General features: G+C 40.1%; 1 protein-coding gene across 1 annotated transcript in view; it reads left to right on the top strand.

Annotated features, from left to right (window-relative positions):
- Positions 1-15707, top strand: part of LOC113391638 (neurofibromin) — a 54444-nt gene that overhangs the window by 16866 nt on the left and 21871 nt on the right. Inside the window, exons 19-43 of the mRNA XM_064220028.1 lie at positions 379-442; positions 938-1109; positions 1878-2020; positions 2988-3096; positions 3815-3921; positions 4136-4252; positions 4373-4527; positions 5562-5719; positions 6099-6251; positions 6697-6875; positions 7894-8029; positions 8986-9076; positions 9374-9548; positions 9835-10018; positions 10315-10367; positions 10638-10838; positions 11157-11279; positions 11504-11642; positions 11715-11879; positions 12449-12550; positions 12692-12829; positions 13269-13449; positions 14095-14201; positions 14601-14677; positions 15144-15337. Of these exons, the coding sequence (XP_064076098.1) occupies positions 379-442; positions 938-1109; positions 1878-2020; positions 2988-3096; positions 3815-3921; positions 4136-4252; positions 4373-4527; positions 5562-5719; positions 6099-6251; positions 6697-6875; positions 7894-8029; positions 8986-9076; positions 9374-9548; positions 9835-10018; positions 10315-10367; positions 10638-10838; positions 11157-11279; positions 11504-11642; positions 11715-11879; positions 12449-12550; positions 12692-12829; positions 13269-13449; positions 14095-14201; positions 14601-14677; positions 15144-15337 (3423 nt within the window). The remainder of the gene's footprint in view (positions 1-378; positions 443-937; positions 1110-1877; positions 2021-2987; positions 3097-3814; positions 3922-4135; positions 4253-4372; positions 4528-5561; positions 5720-6098; positions 6252-6696; positions 6876-7893; positions 8030-8985; positions 9077-9373; positions 9549-9834; positions 10019-10314; positions 10368-10637; positions 10839-11156; positions 11280-11503; positions 11643-11714; positions 11880-12448; positions 12551-12691; positions 12830-13268; positions 13450-14094; positions 14202-14600; positions 14678-15143; positions 15338-15707) is intronic.

The raw sequence follows: 15707 nt of genomic DNA, 5'->3' as shown, positions 1-15707 counted from the left end.
ACAAACTATTTAAAGTAAAGCTACCACCGGTTCGGAATATAGATTCTACCGAGAAGAACCGGCAAGAAACTCAGTAGTTAATCTTTTTCAACATCTAAATATACAGTCATGTTAGTTAAATACAATTATATATGTTATGTCTCCTGCCTGGAAGTCAACAAGCATTAACTCCACGCTTTTTCTCATCTATATAATCTTGTATCGAATAATATGCCTTCTTTACCAATGTATTTTTTACAAATGACTTGAATCTATGAAACGGCAAAGTTAAAAATCAAAGTAATCTAAAGTCTGTATTGGTCAAATCATAGCCTAACGCGATTGATGGACTCGGAATGAACATAAAATCCAAGTGTATGAGTCAAATTTTTGTTTCAGATACAAGAAAGTATAATGTGTTGGCGAACACATCTCAAGAAGTCCAATACTGCCCTGTAACTCAGTAAGTTTGAGATCATTAATGTATTTTTAGCGAAAGAATTGGAAGTTTGTTGAAAAAAAAAACAAATTTAAACATAGAATCCATCTATTTATCACTAATTTAATCAGTAGCAAATTATTGACATCAAACATGAACTCATTAAATTCAACTACTGTGTACTTCTATGGTCAACACTGAGTACGAACGAAAGTTCTAGTCGGGATTCCTTGTTTTGTGTGGTAGTCGATGACACTAGGTCCTCAACCAGGTTTGGTACTTGCTGTTAGGAGATCCTCTTTATAATGAAGTGTGTTAGCTGATGATGTCCTCTTGCAATGGGTAGTCGATGATAGGAGGTCCTCCTTACAATGAGGGATGGCAGTTGACGGTAGGAGGTCGTCCCTGCAATGAGGGCTGGTAGTTGATGGTAGGAGATCCTCCTTACGGTGAGGGGTGGTGGTAGTATATATTTCCTAATAATATTGTTTTGTTCTCTTAATATGTCATTTTTTATAGATTCATCGGTCAGCTATTAAGATTATTGCTCTGCAGTAACGAACGCTTCGGTGCTCAAATACAGAGTCACGTCAAGGAATTGGTCGGCAATGAAATGTCTCCAGCGCTGTACCCGATACTATTCGATCAGATTAAAGCAATCGTCGACAAGTTCTTCGATCAGCAACAACAGGTGTGTACAATTAATGCCATAAAGAAATTCTTCGGCCATATTAAAAGTGAATGGAAGACCACCCAGGTCTCATTCCAAATCTCAGTTGGTACAGCTTAAAAGATGGTCTCCCGTAATATGTATAGCTGGGCGTTGAAAAGTGCGTGGCCCCGTGTAGCCGTGTAGCTATATACACAAGGGACATAACAGAGCACGAGCCGGTCTTGTAAGAAATAATTTTATTTTGTTCAACCGCCAAACATCCGTACGCAGTATTTTTGTGTGAGCCAGTGTAACTACAGGCACGAGGGACATAACATCTTAGTTCCTAAGGTTAGGAATGGTTAATATTTCTGACAGAGCCATTGTCTATGTTTGGTTGGTGATCACTCACCATCAGGTGGCCCGTTTGCTCGTCCGCCTACCTATTTTACGAAATAGTGATAAAGACCCCGCGTTATCCACGACAATACACAGTCGTCAGTTAAAAGATACACGTATTCGAACGAAGTTACTTTGCATGCTTACAGTAGAGTGAACTGCCAGACGTCGTCACGTCTAGACAAAGAGTTACCCCCCCCCCCCTCCAACTTTCTCTTTCTACTAAAATCATATATAAATTGTGTAATTTTATTCTTGTTATCGTTTTAATTCACACGCAGTTTTTTAATATCAATCGTATTTCTCGCCATTTAATTATCGTCAAACTTTTTTAATTTATACCATTCCGTTTATTAATCTTTAATACTTAACACGTTATATAAAATGTTAACATAGTGATGTTTACAGGTTATGCTGACAGATATAAATACACAATTCGTTGAACATACTATATTTATAATGAAGAGTATATTGGATAATAAGAAAAGCGACCAGCCCTGCGAACATCTCAGCACGACGTCCATCGAAGGACTGATGCTGGCCATCGTTAGGTGAATATATTTATAATGTACTTGGCATGGCATCGTCGTGATCTTCATTAGTCCATAATCTACAATTGCAAATTCTTGTAGTATCGTTTGAAACGAATGTGGACCAGTCATTTTAAACGACGACGCGAGACCTTATTAACGGTTAAGGTCTAAAACCAAGATTGTGGTTGATGCTATTTCTATTCATATTCAATTGACAAAAAAAGACCCGCTGAGTTTCTCTCGCCGGTTCTTCTCAGCGGTGAGTGGTAGTGTTTCATTTTAATATCAATAAGTAAGTGGAATTCTTCTATATAAAATAAAGGAATCTGATTAGAGCCAAGATGGCCCAGTGGTTAGAACGCGTGCATCTTAACCGATGATTTCGGGTTCAAACCCAGGCAGGCACCACTGAATTTACATGTGCTTAATTTGTTTATAATTCATCTCGTGCTCGGCGGTGAAGGAAAACATCGTGAGGAAACCTGCATGTGTCTAATTTCAACGAAATTCTGCCACATGTGTATTCCGCCAACCCGCATTGGAGCAGCGTGGTGGAATATGCTCCATACCTTCTCTTCAACGGGAGAGGAGGCCTTAGCCCAGCAGTGGGAAATTTACAGGCTGATTATGTAAAATAAAGGAACTTGAGTTTCATTTTATGCGTTATGCGTTCATACTCCCGCCGCCGTAAGCGTGACCGGAACTGGAGAGTTCACCGCGTCCAAGAACTTGTCTAGGAATGGAGGCCCGCACAGAATTCCAACCGTCGGGCCGGCGCGGTAGTATGCTCGAGCGATACCTTGATGCCTCCCGAAAAGACTGAGCGGGTACCGCTGGTTTTTTAGTGGGTATTCCAGTGTACTTGGAACATCTCCACTTTATGTGAAAATGGGCGCAGTGATTACATTAATCTTATGATAACTTATTATTCCTTCTATAATGTATTTATATCTCCCGTATAATAATAAAAACATTCGTTTTGTAGATACGTCCGGCACCTAGACATGACGGTGCTGTCTGTACATATCAAGACGAAACTCTGTCAAGTTGTCGACGCTATGATGAGACGGAGAGATGACTTAGCTTTCAGACAGGTACGGTTAAACTTCTTTCAGTTCTTCTATATTTTGCTCTACAAACAGTTCTTGATCGATGTGTCTCTATTAATATTACAATATTATTTCACTTAAATACTTATATACGTTTTCGTTTTACTTCCAAAGTTCTCAAAACAGCTTCGTCAATGATATCGCGTCAATTTAAATAAATAATATTTTTTTAAAATAAATATTGGACAACGTCACATACATTACTCTGATCCCAATGTAAGTAGCTAAAGCACTTGCGTTATGGAGAGTCAGAAGTAACGACGGTACCGCAAACACCCAGACCCGAGACAACATAGAAAATTAATGAACTTTTTCTACATCGACTCGGCCGGGAATCGAACCCGGGACCTCAGAGTAGCGTACCCATGAAAACCGGTGTACACACTCGACCACGGAGGTCGTCAAAATATTTGATGTCAAATGTCGTCGTTTGTGATTGATATATACTAAGGTAGTCTGACAAACGGACCACATGATGGTAAGTGGTCGCTAGCACCGACTGACACTTAAAAATCTCTTTACCAACCTTGAGGGTTGGTTTCATATAAAAAATGTAACCTTAAAACAGGAACTCGACAATCCTAAGTGTAACTGTGTAGTGATCGAATATGATGAGTGGATGTTTGAAGCTGACTGTACCCTCGTGTCACCAGTGACCGTTAAATATGGCTGTTGTTAATTAAATCGTCAATCGTTTAACCAGGAGATGAAGTTCCGCAACAAAATGGTTGAGTACGTGACGGACTGGGTTCTCGGGACGTCTCATCAGATCGCTCCGCCCCTGAGGGCAGACGCTTCCTCCATTACCAGGTAGTAATAAAATGTTATAAATAAGAAAACTTCTATGTTTCACGTAATATATGGAATCGGGGGAGGGGGGGGGTGGTTATAATAATGACGTTTACATTGATTCACAAAAGATACATTATTATTTTAATTTTTTCAATGATTCGATCTGAAGGCAGTATACCACCGGCGCTTTAGAAGTCTACCCCAATAGTGTGATCAGGTATTATATATCCAGGGAGCTGGATCAGGCCTGCATGGAGGCCGTGGCGGCGCTGCTCAAGGGTCTGCCGCTGCAGCCCGAGGAGTCGGACCGTGGAGACCTTATGGAGGCTAAGAGTCAGCTGTTCTTAAAGTGAGATATTTTAAATGGCTTCCCGTAAATGTTCTTGCGTTATTACTTTCCAATAATATTCTTTATGGAACGTATATATGGCTTTTGAGTTTAGTTGCAGACCAAATTATATAATTTCAGGTATTTCACCCTGTTCATGAACTTACTGAACGATTGCAACGAGGTCGAGCTGACCGAAGGTCCGGGACGGCTGGAGACCTTGAGGAACGCAACCATCCAGGCGATGTCAAACTTACTATCGGCGAACATCGACTCGGGTCTCATGCATAGCATTGGTAAGTTTAAACAGGAAAGACAAGTAGAACACCCAACACTAGGGAAGATCTAGTGTAGGCCACAGACACCTTCACCGCCACTAGTATACTGATATTATAAATGAGAATGTACCCCAGAACCTTTTCCTTCAAGAAAAGAGCGTACTCTTTCCTGAAAGGCCGGCAACGCACCTGCAAGCCCCCCGGTGTTGCCGATGTCCATGGGCGGTGGTAGTCACTTTCCATCAGGTGAGCCTCCTGCTCGTTTGCCACCTCTACCATAAAAAAAAAAAAAATCATCAAATTCGGTGTTTGGTATCTTGCTGGTTCTTCTCGGTAGAATCTACGTTCCGCGACGGTATTAATAATAAGTAATAATCCTTATATTTCTTGCTTAATTATACAAATTTATAACGAAAACAATATATTCTTAAATATATTCTTATTGTCTAAGTATCTTGTTTATTTTTCAAAAATTAAATTTTTAATCTTGTACGTATAACTACGAAGAACCCCTCGTCTCGAAGGTGAAGGCCTCCTCTGGAGTCCGCGACGATAGTCTACATTACATTTAATCCTTTAATTTTTTAATACTTAAGTCCTGCCCCCAAATACATCGATGAAGCTGCTGGTGAAAACTAGTAACAAATAAAGGGATGAACAGCAAGTCTGTTGAGATTTTTTAGTTTAAAGATAAAGAGAAATATCGCGGCCAGTGATAGCGTTTTAACGATATCTTAAAACAATGAAATTAAAATAAAACTAACAATTTCCAAAAAATAATAGGTATTTTATTATGACTTAAATTACTGTACCCTTCCCATATATGTAAATATTATGGTCCTCTGCCCAAAGGTTGCCTGAAAGAGATAGCTGCTGAGCGATGAGGCCGCCTGTTGCACCTCGTGCAACTTTGTGTAGCAATGTTGTAATTTTTAGTTTTAAGTTTGGGTGCAATAAAGAATAAATAAATAAATTCCCCTTCCAAGTAATCCAAGGGGACATGTGATTCGTTAATAGACGTTGTAATAGTTAAAGTTGTTCGTGTTAATTAGATTTGGGCTACCATCGCGATTTGCAAACGCGAGCTGCCTTCATGGAGGTTCTGACGAAGATCCTGCAGCAGGGCACGGAGTTCGACACGCTCGCGGAGACCGTGCTGGCGGACCGCTTCGAGCAGCTCGTGCAGCTCGTCACCATGATATCGGATAAGGTGGGTGGGGCAATTCCAAAGAACTTAATGTAAAATAATGTAAAATGTGTGTATAATTCATCTCGTGCTCGGCGGCGAAGGAGAACATCCTAAGGAAAACTTTATGTGACTAATTTCAATTAAATTCTGATATATGTGTATCCCAAATTAGTTCTCTCCCTTTGAGGAGAAGGATTGGAGCTAATACCACCCCTGAAGCTGGCTTATCTCAGCTAATAAACGATCTGGTCCAAATTAAGACGATCACTAATATTCTGGTAATTAATCAGAATGAAATTGAGTTTTTTTTTTTAAATTAGTAAACACATGTTGTAAAAACAACCTGTACTTAGAAATGAATAACATAAAATGTCCGAAGAACAACGCGGCGTCTCCCCAGGGCGAGCTGCCGATCGCGATGGCGCTGGCGAGCGTGGTGGGGTCGGCGCAGATGGACGAGCTGGCGCGCGTGCTGGTGTCGCTGTTCGACGCCAAGCACCTGCTGGCGCCGCTGCTCTGGAACATCTTCTACCGGGAGGTCGAGGTCTGTGCGGTGAGTTGCCCGGCGCTGTGGAGGTCGCTCGTAGATAACTTTTGGCGAATCTTAGTAATCTGCTGCCGAGCAGTTATACTTCGTGTTGTTGTTTTTGGGTTCACCCTTCAGGGTGTGTGAGTCAGTGTAACTACAGGTTGGAGGCGTATTGGAGATGTAAGTAATGATTAGAATTTCTCATGGTGGCCTTTTACCACATACTACAAAGTGGCCCGTTTGCCCGTCCTCCTAACCACTTCATAGACAATTCACCGTCGGCCATAAATTCTTGTAATGCTTTCTCATATAAACTGGCCTCCTTGGGATCTATTTGGATCATCTGGTGGTGTATTGACGTAGCGTGTACGCTGGTTGACGCCAATAATATTAAACTATTACCCCGTGGTAATGTTAAATGATGATTTGAACAAACAACAATTTTTTTATCGAAAATATAAATTTTCAGGTCTCAGACTGCATGCAAACTCTATTCAGAGGGAACTCGCTGGGCAGCAAGATTATGGCTTTCTGTTTCAAAATATACGGCTACGGCTACCTGCAGAGCTTGCTTGAGCCGCTGATAACGGCCCTGCTCGACCAGGCGGATTGCAACGCTAGTTTGAGCTTCGAAGTCGATCCAGCCAGGTAATGATATTCACGATAAAAGATAGAAAGAAAAATATTTTGTGTTTTGTTCCTTTAATTCATTGCCGACGAGTTAGTCGGATATTAGATTTTCACTTAGCCCTATAGACATTGGAACCGTTAGAAATATAAACTTGGTTGTAGAGCTTTGTGCTAGTCAACCTAGGAAGGTTTACATTAGCAGCCTGTAAATTTCCCACTGCTGAGCTAAGGCCTCCTCTCCCTTTGAGGAGAAGGTTTGGAGCATATTCCACCACGCTGCTCCAATGCAAGTTGGTGGAATACACATGTGGCAGAATTTCGTTGAAATTATACACAGGCAGGTTTCCTCACGATGTTTTCCTTCACCGCCGAGCACGAGATGAATTATAAACACAAATTAAGCACATGAAATTCAGTGGTGCCTGCGTGTTCTAACCACTGGGTCATCTCGGCTCAGGTAACCTAGGAAGGTACCTATCATTTAGTCTACACCAAACAACAATGGTATATTAATGACATCAGGGATGGTTAATATTTTTTTTACACCGTCAAAGTCGAAGGGCAGTGGTGATCACTTGCTACCAAGGAACCCATTCGTCAGTCCGCTACTAATTACAAATATTAAAAAAAAAAAAACTGCTTCATTCTATCTACACCCATAATGCAGGGTGATTGCACCATATAGCCCATTCCAATGGCATTGATGTGACCTCTTCGATGACATCCAACATGATGTATGTATTAAAGACTCATTTCGTTTCTACGATAAGATTCCACTGTTATTGTTAACAAACAACATTTATACATAAAGCATATTACTTTCTAGCCATGATATATATATAAAAATATTTGTACTTGACTGACGTACTATGTTATTTAAATTAGTATATACCAAGTTTCTTGCCGGTTCTTCTCGGTAGAATCTACTTTCCGAACCGGTGGTAGCTTTCACGTTTAATTCAACGCTAACGTGACGATTCAAAAGTTCTTTTGTGATTCTACTCGAATAAAGAATATTTTGATTTAACTATTGCAGGCTGGACCCAACTCACGACATAGAGATCAACAGGAATAATCTCCGAGACCTGACACGCGAGGTGTTCGAAAGGATCATCAGTTCCGCTGATAAATTCCCTTCGCAGCTTCGGAGTATGTGCCATTGCTTGTACCAGGTATGGGTGACTTCTATTTATTGTCCCGGGAAAAACCCTTACGCGTTTCCCTACATCGTGTATGAGTCTGGGCTTCGCCAGTGCAGAGCTCGCCCGGTGCGACCCAGCAATCTAGAACTTTCTCTAATAACCATCGGAGGTGGGGAGGAGAGGAGGGGATCACTTGACTATGCTGCCGTGTCGCTATAGGGTTAACCTAGCTTTTTCTTTGATCTCGACATGGGACATGGTTTATTGGATGTTTATCTTCAACTATTTATTACCAAACAACAATGATCGCTGCTTAAGTACAGGTGGAGTACACGATACGTCGCAGCGGATACTGGTGGAATAGTGACGCACGTCGATAATCTGACATCATAATATACTCATATATTTATTTATTTAATATGGAACTCCAACACAGGTACATATGTAATACATAAAATACAAGTTTAGACAATAAAATATTAAATGTACCTCCAATTACAGGAGAACACAACATGCACTTATAAAGTATTGAACTCTAAAACAAAACTTAAAAAATAAAAATAAAAGAAAAAGATCCTACTCATCCCTCACTCATACCTCATTCGCTACTTTAGGTGATCCTTAAACAAAAACATATTAGTTATAACTTCAAATGATACTAAAAAAGTTTCAAATGATAATTGAAAATAAAGAGTTATGTTTTGTGTTTGATTTTGTGATAAAATAACAAAATACTCGTATTCTAGTGAGGTGTCATTAAAGCACTATAACCCCTTAAACTGATGCACCGGTCCGCCTTGCCATGTGTTCGCTACGCAACTGCGTGCGTGTCCTTATACTAAAAATATACAAGCAGTTTATGCTGTTACGCGTTGGTGAAACTCGGTAGAGTAGATATTTTGTCGGAGACGAAGAGAATTTGTCAATTAATGGTTTTATTATATTTGGGGAAGGTTCTTTAATGTTTATTAACTATATATTTCTAGGTGCTCAGCAAGAGGTTCGTCCAGTTCCCGCAGACAAGTGTGGGCGCAGTTGGTACCGTTTTATTCTTACGGTACATAAATCCGGCGATAGGTGAGTTTAATATAATACCTTTAGTTTTACCGGTGGTCATGTTGACTCTACTGTGTATGAGCAACTCGGTTGTAGGGCTTATGGTATTTTTTTTTAATCTGTCTTAATCCTAAGATTTCTGTATTTTTGTTTGTGGTATACAATAAAGTATACTAACTTTAACATATTATTAAGGGATGAATGGACCAGTCTAACTGTAGGCATAAGGGATTTAATGTCTAAGTTCCCAAGGTCAGTGGTGCCTATTTTATGTAAAAAAATAAGCAAAGGTATGTAAAATAGTCTTTGCCTCCCCAGTGTCCCCGCAGGAGATGGGAATAGTGAACCGACCCATTCCACCACACATCAAAAGAGGACTCATGCTCATGTCGAAGATTCTGCAGAACATCGCGAACCACGTGGAGTTCTCCAAGGAGCAGCATATGTTGCCCTTTAACGACTTCTTGAGAGAACATTTCGAAGCTGGACGCAAGTAAGATATTACGTCTTCATTGAAAGATAAAATGATAAAATTGTGAATAACAGCATTGTAGATCTGTTTATTTGAAAAGAGCAACTATGCGAGTTTCTTGTCGTTTCGTCACGCTACTTACCGAAATGGTAGAGTTTAAATAATGATGATTCAAAAATTTATTTAATCAGGTTTGCTAGCAGTTGTTACATTTTGATGATACAATTTATTAATTTACATACTAATTACTTTCCTACCTAATAAAACCTAATTAAATACCTAATAAAAAAAACCATTTTTTTTTAAGGTTCTTCATAGAAATAGCATCGGACTGCGAGACTGTGGACCAAACTTCGCACAACCTGTCCTTCATCAGCGACGCTAACGTGGTGGCGCTGCATCGTCTGCTGTGGAACCATCAGGAGAAGATCGGGGACTACCTGTCCTGCAGCAGAGACCACAAGGCTGTCGGCAGGCGACCCTTCGACAAGGTAAACTTTGAGGACGTGTAATGTGGTAAATAGAGGATTTAATAATGTAATCTTCTATAATAGTAGTTCTGACTGCTGCTTAGGTGACGTCCGTCATTTTTAATGACTCCTGACTGACTTATAACTGTAATAATATAACGCATACGTGCAATCTTCATTGGTGTGCCTGCATTACGTATAATTATTACTAATTAGACGATTAAAACTACCCATCATTCATCAATTTAAACTTTCTCCAGTTCTCAGAATAAATCTCCGAAATGTAAGAAATACTTAAGAGTATATTTCTTTTTCAGATGGCCACACTACTTGCCTATCTGGGACCACCTGAACATAAGCCTGTGGAATCGTAAGTTAATTGTAAATAAATTAACGACTATTAATAAGTCACAACTCAACTGAACAATGAAACAGGAAATAGGTTTACTCGGGCTTGTGGAAGCTCGTCTAGTTACTAATATTCTACCTCCAAAAAGAAATTCTTATTACTGGTGTTTACTGGATTAATGGGTGAGCCAGTGTAACTACATGAACAAGGGACATAATAATCTTAGGCGATGGTGACAACTTAAGTTGACCACTTGTAAGGAACATTTTCTAATAATCATATTATTCGCAGCACGTCAAGTCTCCTGTTCTCGTCGTATGCCCGATGGTCTTCCATTGACATGTCCTCAACTAACTTCGAGGAGTTCATAGTCAAGCATAACATGCACCAAAAAGAAGAATATAAAAGCATCAAGAGCTTAAATATCTTCTACCAGGCCGGTACCAGCAAGATTGGGAACCCGGTTTTCTATTTCATATCTCGAAGATACAAGTAAGACCTCTGTTACGTCTTTTGATTTTAAGAAAATGCCATCTTCATAGAGGTCATATACCACTAAATAAACTTTGTACGTATATATAAATAATTCATCTTAATCGTATGTTCTACCGCCAAGCCGGGTGAGTAAGCCAGTGTAACTACAGGTACAAGGAACGTAACTACTTACTAAGGAATGGTTTAAATTCCGTATAGTCCTAACGTCTATGGGCAATGATGACCACTTGCCATCAGGTGGCTCATTTGTCAGTTCGAATAGCTATTTTATAAAAATAAAGATGTATATATTAAAAAAAATAACCATTTTTACAGAATTGGTGAGATAAACGCGGACTTGCTTATATACCACGTGATAATAACTCTGAAGCCCTTCTGCCAGCAACCGTTCGAGTTGATCGTCGACTTCACACACACGAACTCTGATAACAGGTTCCGGTGAGTTTGTATATTGTTAAGCATTTAGGTCTTGTGGGTCACGTTTGACTCATGATTATTGGTAGATTATAGAGTCTGTAGTTCGAAAGGGGGGGTTTGGGGGGCGGTTGCTAAATTTAAAAAAAATTAGAAGATTTTCATAGATTAGAGGTTAGAAAAGGTCGATACATGTGCTTCGTATGTGTTTATATGTTTCTTGAAGTAATGTCCATTGCCGTGTACAGGACGGACTTCCTGCAGAAGTGGTTCAGTGTGCTCCCCGAGGTGGCGTACTCCAGCGCGCACGCGTGCTACATCTACAACTGCAACAGCTGGGTGCGAGAGTACACCAAGTTCCACGAGTCCATCCTCGCTCCGCTCAGGGTATGTTCTGACCATCTATCAAAACCTTGGACATAGTAACAATTTGTAATTAAATAAGTATTTTCCTTTCAGGGCAATAGAAAACTCATATTCATAGACAACCACAGTCGTCTCAGCGATTTCGTTGATCCGGAACAACAGAAGCTCCCAGGAGCGACGTTGGCTTTGGAGGAAGATTTAAAAGTTTTCAACAATGCTTTGAAATTGTCGCACAAAGACACCAAAGTTGCTATAAAGGTATGTTCATGAGAACTGTTGACATAAAATGTTTATTGGAATTGGTATTTCTACGCGGCTTACAGTAGAGTGAACAGGCAGAAGTCGTCACGCAAGCGTTATACTCTTCCATGCGATCATTCCTTCTCTTTCTCTCTCTAACATTAGTTAGAGATAAACAATTCATATAATTATTCTCAAACGTTGTTTGATGTTGATTTATTTTATTGTGTCTGTCATTTAATACATTATATATAGCCAAACTTTGTTCCAACCGGGTGTCCCATGACATCTCAAGTATTTTTTTCTTATATTGATGTGTCTAAAACACTTAGTCTAAATTTAATAATTTGTATCACCAAAACGTGAAAAGGTTGAATTATTTGGAGAATGCCTTCTCATGTAAAAGGGTGTTGTTTACAGCGACTAAAACTACAAAAAATATATGATATTAAAATTAGTAAAATAGTGACTAAATATCTAATTAATTATCTAACTAGTGTTTGTAACACATAACATACTAAGACACACAACACATACATAAGTATACTTTTGATGGATTTGGTTGATGGATGAAAATTTTTCAACAGGTGGGACCAACGGCTCTTCAGATAACATCAGTGGAGAAGACAAAAGTATTGGGTTTACCAGTTCTCTTGAATGATGTTTACTACGCTTCAGAGATTGACGAGGTGAGTATTTCCATTCCAACTGGCAGTTTAATGTTCCGCGCCACCTGCATTTTGTTTTATTTCAAGGCTGGTCCTAGACATGTTCGCATTGAACTCCTCCACCGTTAGAAACTAGACTATATAATGCACCATTCGTTGCAGGTGTGTCTGGTCGACGACAACCAGTTCTCGCTGTCCATCATCAACGAGTCGACTCCTCTCAGCTTCATCCACAACGACTGTGACAACATCGTGCAGTCCATCATACACATCCGGAACCGATGGGAGCTCAGTCAGCCTGTGAGGGTTTTATAGTTGTCAAGTAGTATTTTCTGTAGTCTAATCCAGACGTATTTTTACCGATACAGAACTTTGACATTGAATTGAAGCGCTGTCATTGGTCGACATTTTGAATAGTTTATGGCATTCCTATTTTGAAAAGGCGTTTTGGTTAAGTTAAATAGTGTTGTATCATAAAGAAATATATATTCATCGAGAACTGTCTAGTGTATAATACGGCAGAGCTGTTAGCAGATCGTATCAAATACAGAAAATCGAAAATTTATTGCGAATAAAAGAAATAAAAGTATATTTTTGAGTAGACGTTTTACAGATCAGATGTGACAGATCAATATCATAATAGGTTCCATTTTAAAAGTGATTTAAATTTTCTCACATATTATGTTGTGATACATAAAATAAAATATAGTAAATGACTAGTTACGTCTTCGTGTGGCAGGACTCGGTGACGGTGCACCAGAAGATCCGTCCCAAGGACGTCCCGGGCACGCTGCTGAACATGGCGCTGCTGAACCTTGGCTCCAGCGACCCCACGCTGCGCACGGCCGCCTACAACCAGCTGTGCGCGCTCACCGCCACCTTCCACCTCAAGATCGAGGGGCAGCTGCTGGAGACTTCGGGTGAGCTCGCGATCTTAGACATCCTTCACTTCCAAGTCTACCCATAAATACAGCAATACGAGTACGTACATACCGAAATGGGCTGACATTAGGTGACTAGCAAAATTTTGTCTTAATAACAAATTTTTATATTGTTTTCTTTATTTTAAACGGACCTGATGGTAAGTGTTCCCTTCCGCACTTATACACTGGCACTGTATATGTCAACCACTTCTACCACCGTCACCGTTTTGCCTGCAATTCACTGGCTTACCGTTTGAACCGGAAAGCAATGCAAAGTTCAATGTTTAATTTTTGATGGTAAAATTACCAACTGACGGCCTTACCACTGGTTATATGCGTCATATTGGATTGTACATCAAATCTGGTGATCGTTTTAAAAATGTAAGTCATTGTTGCAACTGGTAAATAGAAAGTGGTCACCATCGCCGATAGACTGACTCTGTAAAGAATATTACTCGTCTCTTATGTCGTCCATGCACCAAAAATCATCAGGAATTTAGAATTTATGTCCGGGACTGGAACACAATCTTCCTAAGTTCTGCTGCTTTGTCGTAGAATATGTGAAACCTTCTCAGACGAGCTTGCACTACCCACGGTATATATAATGTATAATTTATATTATATTTATTATTATTTCAACAGGACTCTGCATTCCTTCAAATAACACGATCTTCATAAAGTCAGTGAGTGAAAAACTCGCTCATAACGAACCGCACTTGACCCTCGAATTCCTGGAGGAATGTATACAGGTAAACATCATGGCAGTATATGTGATATCTCTATTAATTGCCTCGTTGGTTTAGTGGATAGCTTATAGAGCTGCAGCTTGTGGTTCTGTTCCGGTTAGAATCACTAAATCAGGCCAGTTGAAAGTTTTAAGTGTGTGGAAGTCTGGCAGATATAAAATTCCGTAGTCCGGTGCGCTCGTAAGGTTGGCAGTACTGTGCTTCAGTATCCGCAGTCGTGCCAAATTTGACGTCTCATCGGATTATTAGAGTGGACTTGTGTTTGTGGCCACACGTCTGCACAAGGTCCTTTACCTACAGTGCACTCATCGAAGCAACTAATAAAAATATAGGGTCTTTAAAGTAAGCTAATACATAACTTAGACAATAACTATTTTTTTTCACCACAATATATTTTTTCAGGGTTTCCGAGGATCTACCATAGAGCTGAAACATCTGTGCTTAGAGTATATGACGCCGTGGTTGGCGAATTTGGTGAGGTGAGTGGAAATATAGATCACTCTTGACCTAGCTTTCGACTTTCCAACCAACGACAGCGATATTCTGTATCTGTATGAAGGTGTATTAAAGTTTAGTGAGAATATATTGAAAAGGAAAATTAGATTTCATTTTATATTTCATCTCAGTTATTACACAAAGTTTTTGAGCAAGCAAAATATAAAAAAAATTACAACAAGTTCAATAAATAACTATATTTGATTTGTAACATCTTCCATCTCGGTTTCCTGCAATACGTGTGATTGATTCCGTGACGGATGGGCCGGAAGTATGTAACAGGAAGCTTTCGGGTCGGGCGCCATTTCTTTCGACCAATGAGCGTGCGGTGTTCGAGTTAGCTGTCAAAACCCGACCCAATTTCCAATGTATAGTTTTCTTTATTACCAAGGCGAGACGACGTTTGTCATACGTGATGCGCGACGACTGTAAGGATCTCTCGTTTTTTAGATTCTGCAAGCCGTCCGATGAGTCACGCCGTCAGAAGCAAGTTGGACAGATATTAGAAAAATTGATCACACTCACAATCGAGGAGACAGAAATGTACCCCTCGGTACAGGCCAAGATCTGGGGCTCCATCGGCCAGGTGCCCGAGCTGATTGATATGGTGCTGGACAGCTTCATACAACGAAGCGTTAACTCCGGTGAGTGGGATGAAGCTGAGTCAAATGGTGTAAAGCAAAGTTCCCCAAATTTTTGGGTGTTTGAATCACTAGCTTCGAATAATGAAATACTTACAAAACAACCAGCGGTACTCCGTCTTTTCGGAATTGTCAGGGATCGTTTTCGAATGCGACCGTGAAGCCTGGACGATTAGCCCGTCTACGCCTCCACACCTAGGAGACTCCTCTGAGTACACAGACCCACCCTAGTCCTGGTGACGCTTGCCGACGCCTCTCAATTATTGGAATATTCAATGGGCTTGCAGGTGGTCACCACTGATGAGTGTCTTCTGTCTTCGAGTATTAGAATCGTTTGTCTTGTTCGTAAAATAAAAGTGAAAACATGTGTTTC

Source organism: Vanessa tameamea, chromosome 30, assembly GCF_037043105.1.
Source record: "Vanessa tameamea isolate UH-Manoa-2023 chromosome 30, ilVanTame1 primary haplotype, whole genome shotgun sequence".
In the NCBI taxonomy this organism is placed as follows: Eukaryota; Metazoa; Arthropoda; class Insecta; order Lepidoptera; family Nymphalidae; genus Vanessa; species Vanessa tameamea.
Note: the sequence above shows the minus strand (reverse complement) of the source record. Positions and strands in the feature narration are given on the sequence as shown.